Here is a 19913-nt window from a genome sequence, read left to right as displayed (position 1 = left end):
AACCAGACCTTCCAAAGCCAGAAAGTCTGTCAGGAAGAGCTCTGGAGTGAAACCCCCTCAGAAGCGCTCAGGGACTCGGCAGTGCACTTGCAGCAGCTCTGCCATGCATCTGCACAGGGTCGGGTACCTGTACGGGGGCAGCTAGTCCGGCGGCTGCAGCTGGCGAGCTGGAGGTGCTGCCGAGGGCCGGTGTCCCTGGGCAGGATGCTGCTGCCTGCACCAGGGGCGAACCTCAGGCTGGCTCGCTGGGGCTCATCCTCAGTGCCTCCCTCCCCCCCTCCCTCCCTCCCCTGCTTTTTTCACAGCGAGATCCTGTGCAAGGTGGTGCTATAGTAACGGACACAATACCTGTCCTCAAGCCACTCCAGTTCATTAATAGGACCTCATCTATGGCAAGAGCAAGAAGTTTATTAAACATTTATGAGTCCTTTCTGCAGGGGGGGAATTATTGCAAGCTACAGTTCCCGTTCTCTATGTACCACCCACCCAGATGAGCCCCCCTCCCCCAATTCACCTGCTGGTTTGAACCCAGAGCCACCTGCCCCAGCCTGGCCATTTATTATTGATCTTCCTGGGCCCATGGGCAGATAGGCACAGAGGTACACTGGTGCAATGCTGTTTGAATAAGCAATGAAAGAATGGCTATAAATTAAACGCGTTGCATTTTTGAAACGCAAAGTGGCTGAAAGGGTGCGCCAGTCCAACTAAACGTGACTTCATGATGACAACACACTTTTCCTAGCGTGGCAGAAAGTATTTAATGAAAATGCTTGTGGAAATGCAGCCTGCCACTATGCTTCTCAAGCCTGCGTGTTGGCTGGAGTCAAATGAAGAAATCCTGCTTTCAGCAAGGCCTCAGTTATTGGGACTGGGTTATGGACAAGAAGAGGAAAAAAAAAAAAGCAGCCCCATTTCATGTTGGTCTGAGCTCCTGTTCCCTGGGTGGAGGGGAAGGCCTTCCAGGTGGTTAGAAAAATAGAGCACTTTGCGTTTGTCACATTTCCCTTGGCTTCCCAAGGAAAATTAAATTAAGAGTCTGTCAGTGCCTCATCAGGCCACCAGCAGGAGAAGAATTGGTTTCCCCTGGAAGCCTCTGGCTGTGACTTGCCACGTGGAGGGCAGGTGGGCAGGCAGCTGCCCACCCACAGACTCCAGCTCCCGCTCTGCCACCAGGCACCTGGTGCTCCTGGGCAAGCTGCTGTGGCTCTGGTCCCTCCCTCCTGCCCTGTGCTTGTCGTTATCCTTCCAGGCACAGGGGCCACACTTTTCCCCTTAACTTCTGTTCAGAGCTTGGTCTACCCAGACTCTACAGAGAGAGAGAGAGGAAAAAGAAAGCAAGAAAGTGATTTCTCCAGGGAAACAAACTGGATCTGAGTTGTTTTCAGCTGCCTTAGGGCACTTACAGACTCCTCATTTGGGTGTTTGAACTGAGTGAGTAGGATTGAGAAGGATGTAAATCTGGGCCAATGCAGGGCAAGGACTATCCGCCCCTCCATTCCTCCCCTGACCCCTTGCACAGGCCACCAGTCTCTGGGTTTTAGATGTCTCCATGATACAAATACCAAACATCTGGATTGTCCCAGTTCCGCTATGGGGAAGGGACTATTGGAAAAAATACTCCCTCAAGGTTAGGTGAGACAGGCAAGCAGCCTGCACGGAAATCCTTTATTCCTAGTATAAAAAGGGGAAAGGGAAAGGGAAAGGGAAAGGGAAAGGGAAAGGGAAAGGGAAAGGGAAAGGGAAAGGGAAAGGGAAAGGGAAAGGGAAAGGGAAAGGGAAAGGGAAAGGGAAAGGGAAAGGGAAAGGGAAAGGGAAAGGTGAGGCAGCAGTAGTAGGGAGCTGAGGAAGTTTTCTTGGCTGAGTCTCTTTTGTTGCAGAACTGGTTACAGTTTCTTTCTCGCTTTGAATAATTCATGTGCTGTAGAGCAGTGTTGGAAAACTCCAGGCTCACACATTTGTCCTAGCAGACAGTCCTCCCATTGCAAGCAGTAAGTGCAGCTAGGGCCATGGGGCCAGCCACCTCCCAGCACTACCTGCCCATACACCTGTAGCAGGGCTTCTCTGGGTGTGTTTCTGTCTAGTTGGGTTGAACAGCAACTGCTCTCACTGCCAACTCAAGGACTGCCTTGTAAACCCTCCCTGCAGCATGTCTTGCTGCCCTGGGAGCAACTGTACCTACGCCTCCTCACACTGCTCAGGCTTTAATCTGGCCATCTCCACAGCTGAGTGAGAGGAGGCAACTCCTCCTGGTTTCTCACTCCAGACCCTTGGCCCTGACATGCCCCGGCCTACTGGGATGCGCTGACAGCCAGAGCAGCAAGGTTACTGCTGGGGAAAGGAGCACAGGCCCAACACAATCACATGCATGCATTAAAACAAGGTCTCCAAGTTTCAGAGGGCACACAGAAAACAAGCACTAGCAGGCTAACTGCCAAACATCAAAGGTATGAATACTTGTACGGATATATATATGTAAAAGTGTATAATGAAATTATCTTCCATTTACACCTACATCTATTTGCTAACGTTTGGGTTAGTTTCCTGAATGCTCTTAGAGCAGCTGAACACCTGAAACCATGTAAGAACCCAGCTCCAAACTGGAAATGGTGCAAATCCCAGTGCAAGGAATTTGCCTTGAAAGTTGGACTAGATGATCCATGAGGTCCCTTGAACCTGTGATTCTATGATTCTGTGACTAGAGGCTCAGGGTGGAAAGTGGTGTTCAAAACTAGTATCTCCCAGCAGCTGTGGAAGAGAGTTTTTTAGTTTACCCTTCTTTCTGGATTTCTGGTCCTGCTTCAGATAAGGAGACCACAGAGCAGACACAAGAAAGGAGCTATGCTCAAAATTTAGTGCTTTGTTCACTTATTCACATGTTCTCTAAATACATTTAGCACAAAAGTCTTAAGTCTGTCCTTTTTGCATTTGGGAATGCTTCAGGCAGCTGCCTCAGAGATATGTCCTGGCTGGCACCTGGTAGGCTATGTTCCCCTGACAGATGGAGGGACTCTCATTAGCAATATTGCCCACACTAGCAGAATTGTCCGTTTCTCGCAGCAGGTTTCACTTCTCCCTCCTCTTTATGCTTTGCAGTCCTTCCACTGCCTGCAGTTCCGCAGTGCTGCATCGGCGGCCCCTTTTGAGATTCAGTGACCCTACCCCCAAGTCTTAAAGGCTGTCTCTCACTCTTGCATCTCTGCAGGGAGGCTGCTAGACAGCAGCAGCGCTGTTTCTCTGCTTCCTCCTGCCCAAGCCCCCAGGGGTAGTAGAATACCCAGACCCCAAAACGCTGCTGCAGAGTGTCACAGCAGCTTTGCAGTGCCCTGCTCCTGTTGGGGCACTGTCCATGGGGGCACCACCCAACTCCCAACAAGGATGGGCTGGATGAGGCCATGGCAATCCCTATGAGACTCATCCCAGTACACATTTTGGTGTACCAGCTGAGGAAGTCACATGTCTTCCTTAACAAAACCTGACACAATAGCCCTGCCGGCCCTGAGTGTCATTGTCCCAACTTTTTTTTCTGCTGTTTTAGCCCTATGCCTGAATTTTCTTTTGCAAAAATTAAGTTACCCAATTGCAATTCTTCTTCTGATGTCTCAGATCTTCTTAAAACACATTGTATTATATCATATCACTGTAAGACTGCTGCTTGCAAGCTGGAATCTAAGTCCAAGACACAGCATGATTTAGGCCTGCACTTGCAAAGAAATATATTGCAAAATTAAAACTACTCCTGGCTTATACAGCTTGCAGCTACAGCTGAAACTACAGACTCATATCCCCAAAGACCTCTAGTAAGGCTGTATTAAAACTGTATTTTAGAGCCAATATGGACATAAAACTAGCACGAAGACAGCCACTGCTGTGGGCTTGTATACTATCATTATCATGGGTACTCAAGAATAATGTGAGTTGTAAGAAAACTTGGAAACTGGTCAAGTGCACATATAGGAGATGTGCCATTCTAACAGTAGCTGTGCCTTGCAGACACAGGGCTAGATTTGTGATTGGGGCATCCCCTTAAGAAAACTAAGCATGAAAATGTCAGAGCTAGCAATAAACGTAACTCTCACCTGGAAGAATAGTTTCTACAGGTGCAAGTAAATGTACACCTAGAGGCTATCTGCTTTGTTACAGTTATTTCTTTCATTGAAAGAACTGGAAAAATCATCTTTATGCTACTCCTACTGTTGATTCCTCAAAATAATGGTTGGGGTAAAGTCTTTGCCACATTTAAAGGGAGAATAGTGCTACTGGTTTCAGCGTGGACTGGATAGCGTACACATTTCATGTGCAGGTGTCATTCAAGCAGCGTGCTTCTGTTAATTACGACTCCTGATACACCTTTGCAAGCAGCCGCTTCTCCCAATGTTTGTAAAATATAAAATTTTGAACCCTTCACAAATATTTAATCAACATGGTCATTCATGCTCTGACACTAACATCCTGGGAAAGTCAATTTAACCTTTTGGTGTCTCTGCTGAATTAACATAAATCTGCTTCACTTCATCCTGTGTGGTCAGCCCTTAATAGTAACCAAAGGCTGCTGGGGTCCTCCAGTGGAAACACACACAAGTGAAAAGCACTGTCTCAGCCTGGGCGGTCACGGTCAGATCTCATCCCACGTGCTTGCGAGCTGCTTGTTGGATCACAGACCACTCCTGTTATTCCTTTGGAGGAACTTTCCTTTGGTAAAGCGACTAACTTATCTGTGGCTCTGGGCTTTCCAGGTGAGTTTGTCTTTTAGCTCTTACCAAGAGCTCAAATGCTAGAAAATCCTGGGTGCCCTGTCTCCCTAACTTAAGATTTCTTGAAAATAAGCTGAATTAAAACATTCTGATATTTCAAAATTAAGTCTCTTTGGAAGTTTTAAATACCTCCTTTTTCTTCCAGATGGAATGAAGTAGTGAAGCAGATGTGCTGAATACTGATTTCATCCGCACGTAGGCCATATCACAGAATCACAGAATGGTAGAGGTTGGAAGGCACCTCTGGAGATGATCTTGTCCAACCCCCCTGCTTGAGCAGGCACACCTAGAGCAGGGGGCACAGGAACGCATCCAGGCAGGTTTTGAATGTCTCCAGGGAAGGAGACTCCACAACCTCCCTGGGCAGCCTGTGCCACTGCTCTGTCACCCTCACATGAAAGAAGATTTTCTCATATTGAGGTGGAACTTCTTGTGTTCCAACTTGTGCCCATTGCCCCTTGTCCTGTCATTGGGCACCACTAAGAGTAGTCTGGCCCAAACTCTTGACACCCGCCCTTTAGAAATTTATAAGTATTGATGAGATCCCCCCTCAGTCTTCTCCAGGCTGAACAGACCCAGGTCTTTCAGCCTTTCAGTGAATATTTGCTAGACTTTGATGTCTACAGCAGTGTGAGTTTGACGATGCTTTTCCTGTGGACAAGACGTTTGTAAAAGTTGCCTGGTATATTTGTTGCTATCTTGTCAAGTGTGTGCTACCCTGCTGCTTATTTTTTATAAAATGCAGCAACTTAGGATCCTAAAAATTTTTAGTCCTGTAAAAAGGGTTGAAATTGGCTCAAAAGTTAAGAGAGGACACAGAGGAAGAGAGAGGATGATCACATATGTGTTGTATCAGTAGGACAGAAAGATAAAATCACATTCAGGGCCCTAAGAAATCACAAGATTATAGCTTAGATAGCATGAGAGTTCTTCTCTAAATGGGTTTATTTTACCTTCTTCCTTTCCAAAGTTTCAGGAAGCATTAAAGTCACTCAAAGCTGAATTGTCACTTCACCTCAGGAGGCAGAGAATTAAATACGGCAAATAAAAATCCTACAGTAGGAGATAAGAGTTGTAGTACTGCACTTCTCCTGAGACTGGGCGAAAGGACTCAGGGAACAAAAATGCTCACGTGATTCTTGCCCGTGGTCAGCTTCTTCAGGGGAGGGACTGCAGCAGCCTTAGTTTTCTCCCTAAACCAATTTTTTCCAAAGAAAAAATGTTGAACATCTATTCCATATGAGATTCTCTTTCATCTTTCATTATGTTTCCAACAGAAATCACAACTGTAGATACAGTAAATAAAAGAAACAAGAGAAGAAGTGCCCAGATACAGCAAAACAAACACATCTTTAGACACGCCACAGACATGGCCATGTAGAGATAAGTGTGAGTGAAGATTGTTTGATTCATCATGTAACTGAGTATCAACCAGACTTGATATCGAGTGATAGCACTTTTCAAATCAGAAACTGTGCCACTGTATGTGCTTGCTGGAGCCTGCATTAGCTACATGCTCCCTCGAAACTTGGAATTATCAGCATCGGGGTATGAGTTCAGGATTCAGAGAGTAAGATCAGGGTTCCTAGGTGAGTTCCATATTACGTTTCCAGAGGAGTTTCTTTCAGCACCTTGCACACACAAAAGTCCACTCAGATGACAAGCATATTTTATCATTAGACATGAAACTTTGGGGTGAAACCATTTCCCCCTTTGTATTTGTATAGTGCCTGGTGTACTGGAGACCCTATTTCTATTGGCATCTGTAACAGTCGTCGTAATATTACATTAAAGAAAGGTACTATAGGAATTCAGCCTTTGAGGTCTACAGCATCTGATGTCAAAGAAAAAAGGGGTGACTTGCGACCCCATGTTATACAAGGATTTCGATTAAATTACCAAAATGGTCTTTCACATTTTGAAATCTATGGCTTTATGTCTGCACTTTTCCTCTATAAATGAAAATGTATCCAAAGACTTCAGGATTCTGATTTCTATTTTACCATATATGAGAACTGAATCCTTTCCTGCTGTGTCAAAATGCTTTGTGTTGAGTCAGCCCAAATAAAATTTTCAGATAATATATTTGTTTCCCCAGTGTCTGTGGCAAAACCGGCATTAATTTCAAGTGGTTAAAAAATTCATCTTTAGTTTCTGCTTCCTGATAAGGTAGCTGATAGGAAAGAAATTTGATCACAGTTAGACAAGAAATAAAAATAGAGGCTCCTGAGATGCTAACAACAAATAAAACAATAATGGAAATAGGAATTCTTATTTATAGTTTTTCTTACTGGAAACTGCTAATTAAATGGTAATTTATTACACCCTATGCAGTAAGCAGGAGGGCTATTTAAAGCATTTCTATGTGGAAAGCTATTATGTGAACTACATCTGTTTCTCCTCAAAAGGACAGAGCTTCTGTATTATTGCACCAACTACTACAGATATATTTAATGCTAGAAAATATTTTTTTTGGTTTCAATTTCTTACAAGTAAATATGTTAAGCATGAACTTCTTCAACAGAAGCCCCAGGTAAAAGAAATTTCCATATATAGAGCCAATAACCACTGTGTAAAGTGTACTTTTCTAATTCTGATATTTTTGTGGCTAAATTTGCCAACAGTCTTCAGGGCTCTCCCAAAAGCGAACAGGTATAAACGCTAAGAAAGGGTGACAACACACCTGCCAGGAAAGAAGAAAAAACAAACAAACAAACAAAAAACCAAGGAAAAAAACCCATAAAGCTGGTGTACTGAATGATTTCTGTGTATATAGGAATATTCTATGCTATTTAAAAATAGGTCTGTTTTTACTTTCACAAAGTAGTATAAGGAAAGCCTTGTAGCTGGATAAGAATATTTCTGTAATGTTTGCAATTTATTTGAAAGTTGCTTGGGTTATAGTGACACCTTATGGTAGTTTTATTATATTTTACAGATTGTTTTGAAAGTTAAGATCCCTTATAGCCTTTTACAGCCTGTAACTATCAGCTAGGGCCTGCTTTGATGTTTTCAGAAATCTTGTTACAAGTTACTCAAGAAGATCATTTAATCTCTTCAAATTTGTCTGCTTCCCCTTTTGCCCTTACCAGGAAAATAGATTTTAAAGGGGAATCGCCTTTGGTGCTGTCTTCTCTCCATGTTTAACAGATGATCTATGCCAGGCAGTACATGCATAACATGCTGTTCAAAACTATCTGTGGTGACACCTCACTTGTGAGTACAGTCTCCCACTGGATTGATTCACCAAATTATAGCATGTAGTTCATTGTGTTCTCTAATCCCAGATCTGAACTCTTTAAAAGCAAACATCACGATAAAAGTTAATGAAAAATTCTTTACTTCTAAGTACTGTTGAAAACCAAACCTGTGGAATATGGGAGTAAATATCCAAACCAGCTAGTATGTGACTTTATAAAACCTGCCTTGCTGGGGCTCTCCCTTACATGAAATTTCTAGTGTCTGACAGGAGATACCTCATTCTACAGTCCTTCCCTCACTTGAAGTGCAAAGTTGGTCCCTCTAATGAGCCAATGGTTCCTATAAAACCCACAGGAATTCCTTACCTTTAGTATTTTAATCACACTCTCATCAAACAAGGGTTGAAAGTGGGCAATAAGGTTCAAAATTGCAGAGGGCTGCGAGGGAATGACGGAGAAGGATGACTAAGAAGTCACATTAATCTTAAAAACAGAGCTGAAAATCTACATACGCTACAGTTTCCTTGGAAGGCGGAGTTGTGTTTATGCTGAACTGCACTTAGGGCTCCTTTATATTAGAATAAAATAAGCTCCAGAACACCTTTTTTGTAGCCCCTTCTCATTAAAAAATTGGTTACGGCATAAAGACAGACATGCCTTAAAACGATAGGTCAACTTTCTTTTCCATTGACCAACATAAGTCTATTTAAAATTAATATTTTAAAAGTCCTGACAACCTATGTCAGTGACTAAATATAATCTCTTACAACCTATAAATGAAAAAAATCAAACGCCACATGTTTTTCCCAGGCTTTTAAAGATACTCATATTGCTAAGCTAACTGAAAACCCTGGCTCAGCATCTAGCACCAGCCGCAATTTTTTTCAAGAGTGGAAAGGACAGCAGTTCTCGTTCCATTTTAAAACACTAGTTTTTCAAAGTTAAGAAACTGAGCAACACTGAAGAAACAAAATCTCTTCCCTTACAATGCATGCATAAAAATAACTGAAGAAGAATGCAATTCATCAAGTGTAGCATCTTGAAGGACATGGTGACCAGTAACGCACAGTTTAGGACAGTGACTGTAATTATTAATACTGGTACTTTTGTTCAAATAAATGTTTTAAAATGCACAGGTTCAACAAAGTTCCTTTTTTATGAATCTAATATCTATGTAGTTTTTTTATACTGAATATTTTACCTACCTTTCACCAGAAAATGTCTGCTACAGCAAAACAGGGAAAAAAAAGAGTAATTTATTCAACTTTCTAATCACAGTCATTCAATCTAACCAAGTAGTCATTTCTAACAAAAATAAACACGCAGAAATGAAGCATGCCAGTAAGTGTTATGGCTAAATTAAACCTGAGCTCAAGCAGCTGCCCGTCAGCAGCAGCAGCTGTCAGGACCAGTTAAGCTCTTCCATGAGACAGCAGCAGCAGCCAGCACCCTCTGCAAAGGCAACTCAGGAATTTGAACAGAGCAGGTGGGCTGGGGGGGGGCACTATCTCAAAGAAAACAGGTCCAGCCCTATGGGCCTGGCACTGGACATTCTTCCATTTTGGTAGATGACAGTTTCCACTCTCCTTTCATCCTTTTGGGGTTTTTTTTTTCAGCTATTCCCTGAAATCTCCATCTCTGCTCTGAATGGTTGCTGTATTACTCTAGGATCTGAATTTGGTAATCCTCTGGATCACTTACCTGCAGCTGCTTTTAAGATTTCTCCTTCAGTCTCACCATGCCCATAGAACAGGTAGCAAAGGAAACGCTTGCCTATGCATCAGCCACCTCCATCGAACGGTCTGGCAGCTTGCCAGAGCTGGACCATCAAGCAGAGATCCAGAGCCTCAGGCCAGGTTCCTTTCTGCAGCCCCTGAAGGCAAAGCAACAATCTCCAGCTGAAGAGCAACAGGTACAAAGTTCAAGCTGCCTCTGTCTTAAATCCACCATTCTCTCACCAAGTATCACCAGAAAAAAAAATTGTCAGATCCCTCTGATTTTTTGTTGCCTTTCTATGATTTTACACAGCCACGCGCTGCCTGTGAGCACTGAAGTAGGAAAGAAAATTGAAAAGAGAGGTGCTGCAAGAGATGGCTGCACCAGAAAGGGCCTGGAAAAGTAGCAGGCACAGAGTCCTAAGAAAAATTCTGACAAAAGAAGTGCTATACCTGGGATTGAGCTCAATTAAGCTGGCAATTACATGTGAAGAGACCTCCACTTACTTCATTTCTCCAATGTGCAGAAAATCAAGGCTTTGTACTATCTATGTAATGAAAAGAATATGGAGACACCTCCTACTCAGCAGCCAGTTAATGATCTGACTAGCTTACATGGTACTTACAGGGCTTGTTCAGTCAAGGAACTGTATGGTTCTGTTTTGCAAAATGCGGTGTATATATAATGCAAAGGTGGCATCTCCTAGCAAATCTGTTTCTTGTAATGGTTGTCAATCAGAAAGAATCAAGCAATGGATTCTTTCAGAAGCATAAAGCATACCTGCACAATCAAACTCCAGAAAACTCAGCTCATTTTGAAGAGTTTCCTGCTTGCCAAGTTACGCAACAGAAACCAGAATAATCAGAAATTTAATCCCGCATGGGACAACATTGAAAATACATTAGTGCTTTATATTGAAATTACTTAGATTGCAGAAATAGCATTTAGTATCTACCAAGTCACAGATCCCCACCAAAAACTGTCTTGCTACTTTTATAAAACAGACCAAGGCTTTGAGTGCGGCTGCTACATCAGGCATTGTCCCAACCCATCAAAGTTGTATGTAGTGTGTTCCACATATTTCAAATTATATTTTTACTTTATTAAATAGAGATATTTTTTTTCTATTTTGTAACCAAGTAAAGCAAGGGTTTGTGGCATAAGGCTTTTGGGGGAAAGGCTACATTTAAGGCTCCTGTTTAACAACAGAAGTATGAAAATGACATTTTAGTGTAATTTTGTTTTTCCTGATTTTCCAGCTCTGATTTTGTAAGATACAATTATTGTAAGATACAATAGCTGCAAGATACAATTATTTTTATAAATTCTTAAAAAAGAACCAAACAACAAAACAAACAAACAAACCCCACAAAAACTACCTGATGTCATGTTAGGATAGGTTGTTTAAATAAAATTTTATTGCTCTAGTTACACACGTATCTGATTGCTTCATTAGCATTTTTGCTTTCTTGCACTTATTTGAAGTCACTTCTGTGACATCAGCTAAGCACTTACAGCTCTGGTGCTGTAGGTAAGCGTGTATTTTATCAGCATGGCAGGGGCACAAACCTATCTAGTGTTTGGTTTCTCTTTTCTAGGTTTTTAAGGTCTCTTCTCTAGTATTTAATCCTTCTGTTTGGAATGCAAGCCAGTTATTCCACCTTGTGGTATCTAGTTCTTAAGACACCTGTTGGAAAGCAAGCTCTTCAAAGTTTTGGTTTTGGTTACGTTTACGCTTACAAACCATAGCCTTAAGCTGGCACTAAGGAGACACGGAGACAGACATGAACAAATGCTGCCTGTGTAGTAACTCCAGCTCCCAACACCAAAACCCTTGGTTTTCAGGTCAAAGACAATTATGTTTTCATTGATGTAGCTTCAAATGGAGCTTCTCCCTTGATTATTCTTTATTTTAATGACTAATTATTGCCAAACAGTGTAAAATGGGGACTTTTGAATATCCTGCAAAAGGTGCATGACACACATTCTAAGAAATTCCATTTCAAAGGCCAAATAATGATTAAGGTATAAGCCAAAAGCCTGACCAAAAAGCCTTCAAAATTTATAAGTATATATAGGGAGGCCATTAAATCGCTATAATTTCCAAGTTCCAAGTTGCTCCATGTCTACGACTGCCCTAACTTGCTGGAAGAAACTGCATTAGAGCCATAATAATATAGTTCATAGGCAGGTGTCCTACAGAGGAAAAAAAGATATTTTTTTTAAAAAAACCTAAGCCTACAGTTTAACTCTAAAATTTATGCCTGAAATACTAAATTATTTTAGATCTTAAATAACTAGCATTTATGTAGCTGCTCTTGGGTTTGTGCATGGGTAGGAGTTTATTTCTTAATTCCTGGTTTACAAGTTTGGGGGTAATTTTGCCACAACAAATTGGAATCCCCCTTGTCACGGCCAGTTTTCCAACCTGTTGAGCAACTGCAGTTGTCTCCAGCTGGTGACATGAGTGCAGGGAGCTTCTGAGATGCAGGACAAAAGTGCATTTGTGTCCAGCAACAGAGAACATCAAACGAACCATTTCTCTCTGCGTAACTCCTGACAAGCAGCTCATTTCCTACACCTACTGAGCTGCATTCATAACTGCAAACGTGATAGGGTAGCACAGCTCTACAAACACTAATATAAAAAGGATGAACCTAGAGCTCTTGTGTACAACACCTGAAGGAGGGATTAGAGACATTTAAATGATGAAGCAGAAACAGCTGCCAATATCAAAGTATCCCAGACAAAGAACAATCAACTGCAAAGATCTCCAGCTTTTCCAGATTGAAGCCTTGGAATATCTGAATTCATGGAAGAGTTTAAGAAATTGTGAATTTTAAGCCACAATAAACCAATCCAGAACGTCTGGATTTCAGCACTTGAGACTTTCCTGCTTAAGAAACAGGTAACAGTTATGGATCCTGCCAATGTCCAGAAACAGAGGGGACAGAGAGCATTACCATGGCAAAGGACAGTCAGATCAGGAATGTGATCTGCTGAGCAACTTACGGCAGATGTTTTCTCTGCAGGGTACCATCAAGTGTGCTTCCACCTTACTCCAAGTTCCCTCTCTTATCTTCTGCGACTATTGACTGAAAGCTGGCATGTAGTAAGAGAGTGCTCCCCTGATGGATAAAGCCGTGGAAGGAATGGGGATGCTCTCTGTCTTAGCAAATGAAAATGAAGAAGGAATTGCAGCCACCTGATGCTACCTTTCTATTTCCACCTAATCCCTCTCTTCTTTTACTCTCTCCTCCTGTACCACGGTCGGTCAACAATGATGCTTCTAAGCTGATCAGATCTCAGATATCTCATACTTGATCAATTTATACCTTATAAAAAGCTGAGTACGAGCTTCCTTCAGAGCGCTGGCAAACTCTAAGCCTGGCAGAGCACTGTATCTTGAAACCCAGGTTTAGAGAAGGGGCTGTTTTGTGGGTGAACAAGCAACGAAAATGCAAATTGAGATCACTATATCAGAACCCCAGATTCTGACATGGGCTCAGCGTGCTTTCAGAAAAAGTAGGTGCTAATTTTAGACACGTCTAGTGCGTCAGCTTTTCCCCAGGACTTTTATTCTTTGCATGAAGGCAATATGTGATCACATTTTACAGATGTCTGGACAGCAACCGCTCTAAGAAATGAACTCAATATTACATGGGATAAAATGTATTTCAAACAAAACACAGAGTGATAAGGTTTTCTAAGTAAGTTACTATTCGTTAATTTTATGGGAATTTTAAATAAAAATATCTTCCAACATGAAAATATGAAAAGTTCATTTATTTCCATAGGCAACCTCATTCACAGTACAAAGTGATATGAATTTCTTGAAACCGTCACTGTAACTTTTACATATTTTTTAAGTAGCTGATCTAAAAGTTGATACAAGAATAAATTTTTGAAGAGCTGTCCAATAAACTGGATATACACTAATGCCATGCTATGACAGTTCTAATTATGAATCACAGCTGACACTACAGTAACATCACTTTATAAATCTCATGAGAATTTTAATGGTTTACAGTCAAAACATAAAACTGCCACTAGTACAGAGACTGGACAATTAGACAAATAAACAAGTATTAAATATTTTGCACAAGGCCTGAGTCACTATAACACATTTTGATTTACAACTTCATCTCAGAAATCTGTACAGCAGTTAGAACTGTTGCAGAGGACTTAAAGAGAATACAATTTCAGGGGCATATTTGTTCTGTTGATACAAGTGTGAGGCCTGGAAGGCAAGAGGATTTGGTGTATGAATCCAAGGTTTTACTGCCTTGCGTAATTTTCTTGAAGAGCAGTCAAAACCTAATGGAAAGTTAGGTACAAGGCAGGACCTCACTTGAAAATCAGCTAAATGATCTTAAATTCTCCAGATAGGTTTCCTCACAGCTATTTCAAAGTTCACAATGAGTATATAAAATGCAGCATATCTCTTAACAAAGAACAAAAAAGGTCACATATACAACAGGGTTTTTTTTCCTGTTCTCCCCTCCCTATATTTCTTTCATTGGAAATGGCACAAATCAGCAATATCCCACCCACCCCCAATAAAAAACTCCTAATCAATAAACAAAGGTCACTCTAAAGTCCAAAAACTTCATCTGCAATGAGAGATCCAGTGTTCATAAACTTATATTTTAAAATCCTTCTTTTTCTGCTCAAGTCAAATAGATATATGCAGGCTAGAGCATGTAAATCTATAATATATAACAAAAGTATCATATAATTGTTAGCCTGTGTGGAAGCCTTGGGGAATTTGATTCAAACCTAATTTCTCATTTAATGTTTTCTCTGTTGGTGCAATTGAACTGAAAAATCTAAAATCCTGTAATCTATATATACACTTATCTATCTACAGACATAGATAACATTATAACAGGGGTCATAATACAAAAGTAAACACACATTTTTCTTACTTTAAAAGGTCAACAGGGTATTACAGGTGAAACAGGTGTTGCTAAAAAGACAAAACTTAACAGAAAAGGAAAGTTTTAAATAATAAGGCTTGAAATGTTGTGCACCTATACATCTAAAAATTCAGCCTTTTAATTGGGGTACTCAGCATCTGTGCAGACCTATAAAGCCACAACTTCCCCAAGACATTTCTAATTTACATCACCATTGGGAGAGGAAGGCCTAATATCTTCAGTAAAACTAAGGCTTTCTACCGATGTTCCCAGTAAAATTTCTCTCCCCATCTCCCGGATAATCGGTGGCATCCTTTACCCTTCAAAAGACTACTCTGGTAGCACTGTCCTCCTGCAGAAGCAGGTTCCACAGGCTGTTCTGTGCCTTATTCACAACACTTGTGTGAAAAGGAACAGAAAATCTGGTCCCCCCTTCATCCTTGAAATGGCACATGCTGTTTCACTCCATTTCTCTTGAGTGGCAGACCTAGGGTCTTCTAAGCCAATCTGTAACTCAGCAGTTCCAAGGTTCCCCTCCATCAGCCCCAGCAGTTTTTCAAGCCTCTTTAATACCATCCTTCCATCTAGCAGGATTAGTTTGTTTTCTAAGGCTGAGTATTCAGAGGATGCTTCAGAGACTTTCATACTTAAAACTAAATGGATCAAACAGTTCTAATATGGAAATCACTGCTGCCGTGTGCAGTCATGTTCATTTAGCATACACCAGAGCAGCCAAAGGACAACCGATGCTTGTATTTAAGATGTGCAGCTATTTCCAGTTCTTTTCCCCTTTCGTAGTAAACATAATTCAGATAAATCAATTAAAAAATAGGAACGTACTCCCTTCTTTTTACCTCTCCATCACAAACGAACGTAAAGCATACTAGGTGGGCTGGGTAGTTCAGCCCAGACCCTGCTCTAATTTCCACAGTAGAATGAAGATCTGCTTGCAGTGGGTGAGCTCAGTGGGTGCACACGGTGGAGGCTGTAAGGTGATGATATAACCTGCCAGGCTTCCACACTTTTTCCTTTAAATTAGGTTGAGTACAAAGGGCAGAAATTTTGTGTCATTTACAGTATTGTTCAAGGCATTGTAATAAGAACTTGTTTTATATAAGGTTACTTTTTCACTAACAGAATTTTCTATTTCTTAATTAGATACCAATTTCAAACCTGTGTTCTCCATTTTGTTTTGCATTAGGGCTAGGCAGTCCCTCTCCTTCAGGCCAAGCTAGATGTAACACTGCTTTCCATCCACAACAGGCGGCCTTGGAATGCCCACATTTTGTAACATTGCTCCTTTCTCCTACTCTTTCCCAAACAACAACTTGGATGTGAAGTACAACTGCTGCTCTCAAACAATGGTATTCACCCTGGCCATGACACGAGTCTTCCAGCCTCTTGCAGGGCCTCAGAATGACGACTTGTGAGTGCAGAGATCAAGTGGACAAGGCTTCCTAAAGAAAAACTACTGTAGCCGGAGCAAAGAGGTGTGTGGCCTTGGTGACTTACCTCTTGCAAATCCTCTTTCCTTAAGTTAAGAAGAAGTAATCAGAGAACTTCACACACACTCAACTTCCTGACACACCAAGCAGGAAGCATCTACAAGGAAGCAGGATTTGACCCTCTAATTTTAACTGAAGATATTTTTTTCTTTTTTATTTTTAAATAACTGGAAAATTTTGTTATAACTTTCATAAGTACCCTTTTCAGCTTTCTTTGTTGTTATTCTTCTATTCTGGTCATTCTGAAAATTGCAGCACACAAGAGAAATCAAAATTATGTTCTCAAATATAAGTAGAAAAAAACTCACGTTACTTGAGCCAGATACAGATCTTATTCCATCACATTACCACTGCATAGAAGAGCCTCTCGTAATTTGAACTTGTAGGATTTTTTTTACTTTGTTCTTACAAATTAGGTTATATTCTCAGATAGCCCATCCCAAAAGCACATACCTCAAACCCCACGGTTTAGGTCTAGCATATAAAATTTGATCATTTTTTTCCAGTTAATTTTCCCTCCGATAGGTTAAATTAAAATCCAGTTCTGAAATGCCCCCAGTCCAGGGGGATTAGGGACTAAAACCCCAGATCAGGACACGGACATTTAAGACTGCCTTCACCATGAATACATTAATTTAATACATTGCAGAGTCCTAAAGAGATGTTATTTTTAATAAAAACTTATTTTCCAAATAATTTAGAGGAATACAGATTCAAGTAATTCTCCAAAGGCTTCCCTAAGTTACCCTAACAAAATGTAGCTTTCAAAAGTTGACATAAAAGAAGACATTAGTGTGACTGAGAGTATAGAGTACTAGGAACCCTAAACAGTTTTAACAGTTCTAGTATTTTCTTAAGTTTACACAGATATCTTAACGTAACCTACAATGTTTGCCATCAATATTAACAGCACATAAGCATCACAATGTGTTAGGTATCGTTTTCTACACCACAATTTCACTGGTCCCAGGTATTTTAAAATAAGAGGACTAAGGCAGCAGCTATAATACATAAACAGTTCTTTAAGAAATATGCTTAATGCTATTACCGCTTAGATCCGTGGAAATATAACAAAATACAAGTCACATTTACAGCATAAGGCCCTTTGGTTTCTTAAGCAGCAAATTAAAGAACAATTTCTTCAGTGAAAGGCTTTGAAAAATAAAGCATGTAGGCTTTCCATAAAAAAGGTAACTAGTTCTTTCCTTCTCAAAATTCCCAGCTAGAGTCTTCAAAATATTACGTAAGAAAGCTCCTGAAATTCCTAGGAAAGAAAAAGTTAAAACCCAACAGTAGTATCTGGCAGAGCAGAGAGTCCATCATGGGAAAGCTGAACGTACACCTTCTGGGAAGTAGAAGAAACTACTGTTTGGTTTTCTGGAGAGCTTTATTAAATTTGGAATAATACAGTAAAAAGGATCTGAAATACCTGTGTATTTACCTTATATTCTAGAGCTTACAAATCTGTATTTGAGAACTCACTTCATATTCATCTATCCTTCATAAGGACTTGAGTTAAAACAAAATTAAAATAAAGTTGTTTATTCTAGTCAAGGCAAGTTTGGGCAGTCTGCTTTTTCACGTAACCATGTGCAACATTTACAATGCAATCCTTTTGCATCTTCCCAATGGAGTAAAAATCTACGAAGTAATTCAAGATATTTCGGTGTAACTAAACAGTGTGTGTTTAGTTACACAGAGCTGCTTAGTTATACAGCTGGGGCAGTCAACATCTGAATTTTACATAGAACATTGTTTTTAGGAGGTTCCGTAACTACTCATATTCTTTTTTCACACAGTTAGAAGCAGTATCAAATTAGCCAAAACATTGGAATATATAATAAATGTGATTGTGCCACCACGTGTATTTTTAAATCCTGCTTAAGTGGTGTGTTGCTTTTGCTATGTGATGGGTAACAACGCATTATAAAACACGTTGTAAACCAGCATGACCATTGGAGCAGTGTTCTTACTCTGCCCCAAACATGCAGAAAATTTTCAAACAACTTCTTACGCCTCCTGAGTCTTGTTGTAGTTTACTATCACATTAATTTTAATTATCTTACAAGAGAAGAAATACAAAATATTTCCTCACCTTAACCTCTGACACAGTTACTGGTTAGAGATCTTTCTGCATAACACAGCTAACAAAACTTTTTGAGGCAGCATAAGAATTTACTTTTTGCAACCTGTCATATGGCAAAATGACAGTTTGTGCCAAATTCAGGCAACACAAATCAATAAGAATTTAGCAGACATGGAAAGGACTGGGCTGCAGGACTGCGTTCGCTAGTGTTATTACCCCCTAAGCATTTTTGTTGAATTTAAGAAACAAAATTTTGTAGGCAATTTCACAGGAGTTGATTGAGTACACTTCTGAATAGTTCTGAAATATTTAGCTGCTTCTTTTTTGATTGAATATATGCATCCTACCTTCAGTGCTCTGATGTTCAGTAAAGAGACAGGAAATCTTTAGCATGTAAGATGACTTTGCACTTATGCAATTCCACTGCAGTACCAGGTGAATGCAAAATCAAGTCTTTTTTCCAGTGCAAAAGTCTTTACTTTGCTGGGTTGAAGGTTTCCCCAAGTCATGCTTTTACTAATCAAAAAAAAGATGTTAATCAGCTTACCCATGATCCAAATTTCATTGATCTTTGAAAGAAGAAAACAAAACATTTTACCCAAAAAGATCTTTTAAGTCATTACTAGCTGAGCTGCTGTTTGTCATGGTGTTTGCTGGTTGTGCAAAGTTCTGAGGAGCAAAGAAAGGATTACCCTGTATGCCAAAGCCAGGCTGTCCTATCATGTTCATCTGAGGTCCCAAGACTGAACCGCTTGCACTTGGGGACCCTTGTGGGGGTACAAACTGATTAACCCACTGGCTTGATTTCTGTTGAGCCAACTGTTTCATGCTAACTTTGGGTTTTTGAGGACCAAAAAGATTATCTAAAGCAGACATGTCTGGGGGTCTGTTTTGTTGTGTCAGCGGAGAGATTGCAGATGCAGCATTCATGGGACTGTAATTTGGCATATTGGCAGTCGGTACAATGTTCATCTTGGTTGTTGCTGTGGCACCTGGACCACTGAAGAAATTCTGAGTGGTGGGAGCAGCTCCCATACTGAATCCAGCCGTCTGAAAACCCAGATTAGTATTTAGTCCGTTTGTGATATTTCTCTTTGTGTTGTCAATAGGTGATGAAAATCCCATTCCAACGCTCATAGAAGGGACAGAAGAGAAGCTGTTTGAAGATGCAACGTTAGCTTTGTTGATAGAATGGCTACTCAAAGATGACATATTATCTATCAAGGTATCCGTCAAGTCTTTTGTCTGCAAAATACATAAAATGCAGTTAAGTGTTTTTTCTTTACAAACACTCTAGCAACAGTCTTTATCGTTGCTCCTGCAAAAGTGGCATTCATTTTTCAGAAAACAGAGTTTTCTGCATGGAATTGAGCAGAAAATGTAACTATACACAAAAGCAATTAGGTTATTTTCATTCTTTGCTACTTAGAACTAATTGTTATGGAGCTTTAATTTGACAACTAAGACTATACATAAAGTACTACTGTGACATTTGCTTACATGCCCCATTCCTATCCCCAAGCCCTTTATATATGCAGGTAATAAACTCTTCAGAACAAAACCTTTTTAAATATGTGTTTTTGCCTTATCTAGAACAATGGCCTTCCAATAATAATTATTCCTTTGGAAACTCTTGCAATTTATAAAGTGGGTAATATTGCTAATGATGCAAATGGAAGGCAGATTAAAATTTATTTTAGTTTTTCTCAGTTGTGCCATTGTACTACCAGTGAAAA

The 19913-nt window shown here is 40.5% G+C and overlaps 1 protein-coding gene across 2 annotated transcripts in view; it reads right to left on the bottom strand.

Moving 5' to 3' along the window:
• Window positions 1–13434: 13434 nt before the first annotated feature.
• Window positions 13435–19913, bottom strand: part of SCYL2 (SCY1 like pseudokinase 2) — a 41847-nt gene continuing 35368 nt past the window's right edge. For both annotated transcript variants that reach the window (XM_064451704.1, XM_064451715.1), the window contains one exon: window positions 13435–19422. In XM_064451704.1, the coding sequence (XP_064307774.1) occupies window positions 18772–19422 (651 nt within the window). In that variant the 3' untranslated portion in view covers window positions 13435–18771. The remainder of the gene's footprint in view (window positions 19423–19913) is intronic.

The sequence above is a fragment of the Phalacrocorax carbo genome, chromosome 1 (assembly GCF_963921805.1).
Source record: "Phalacrocorax carbo chromosome 1, bPhaCar2.1, whole genome shotgun sequence".
NCBI classification, from domain to species: Eukaryota; Metazoa; Chordata; class Aves; order Suliformes; family Phalacrocoracidae; genus Phalacrocorax; species Phalacrocorax carbo.
This window is presented reverse-complemented; position numbering and strand designations above follow the sequence as displayed.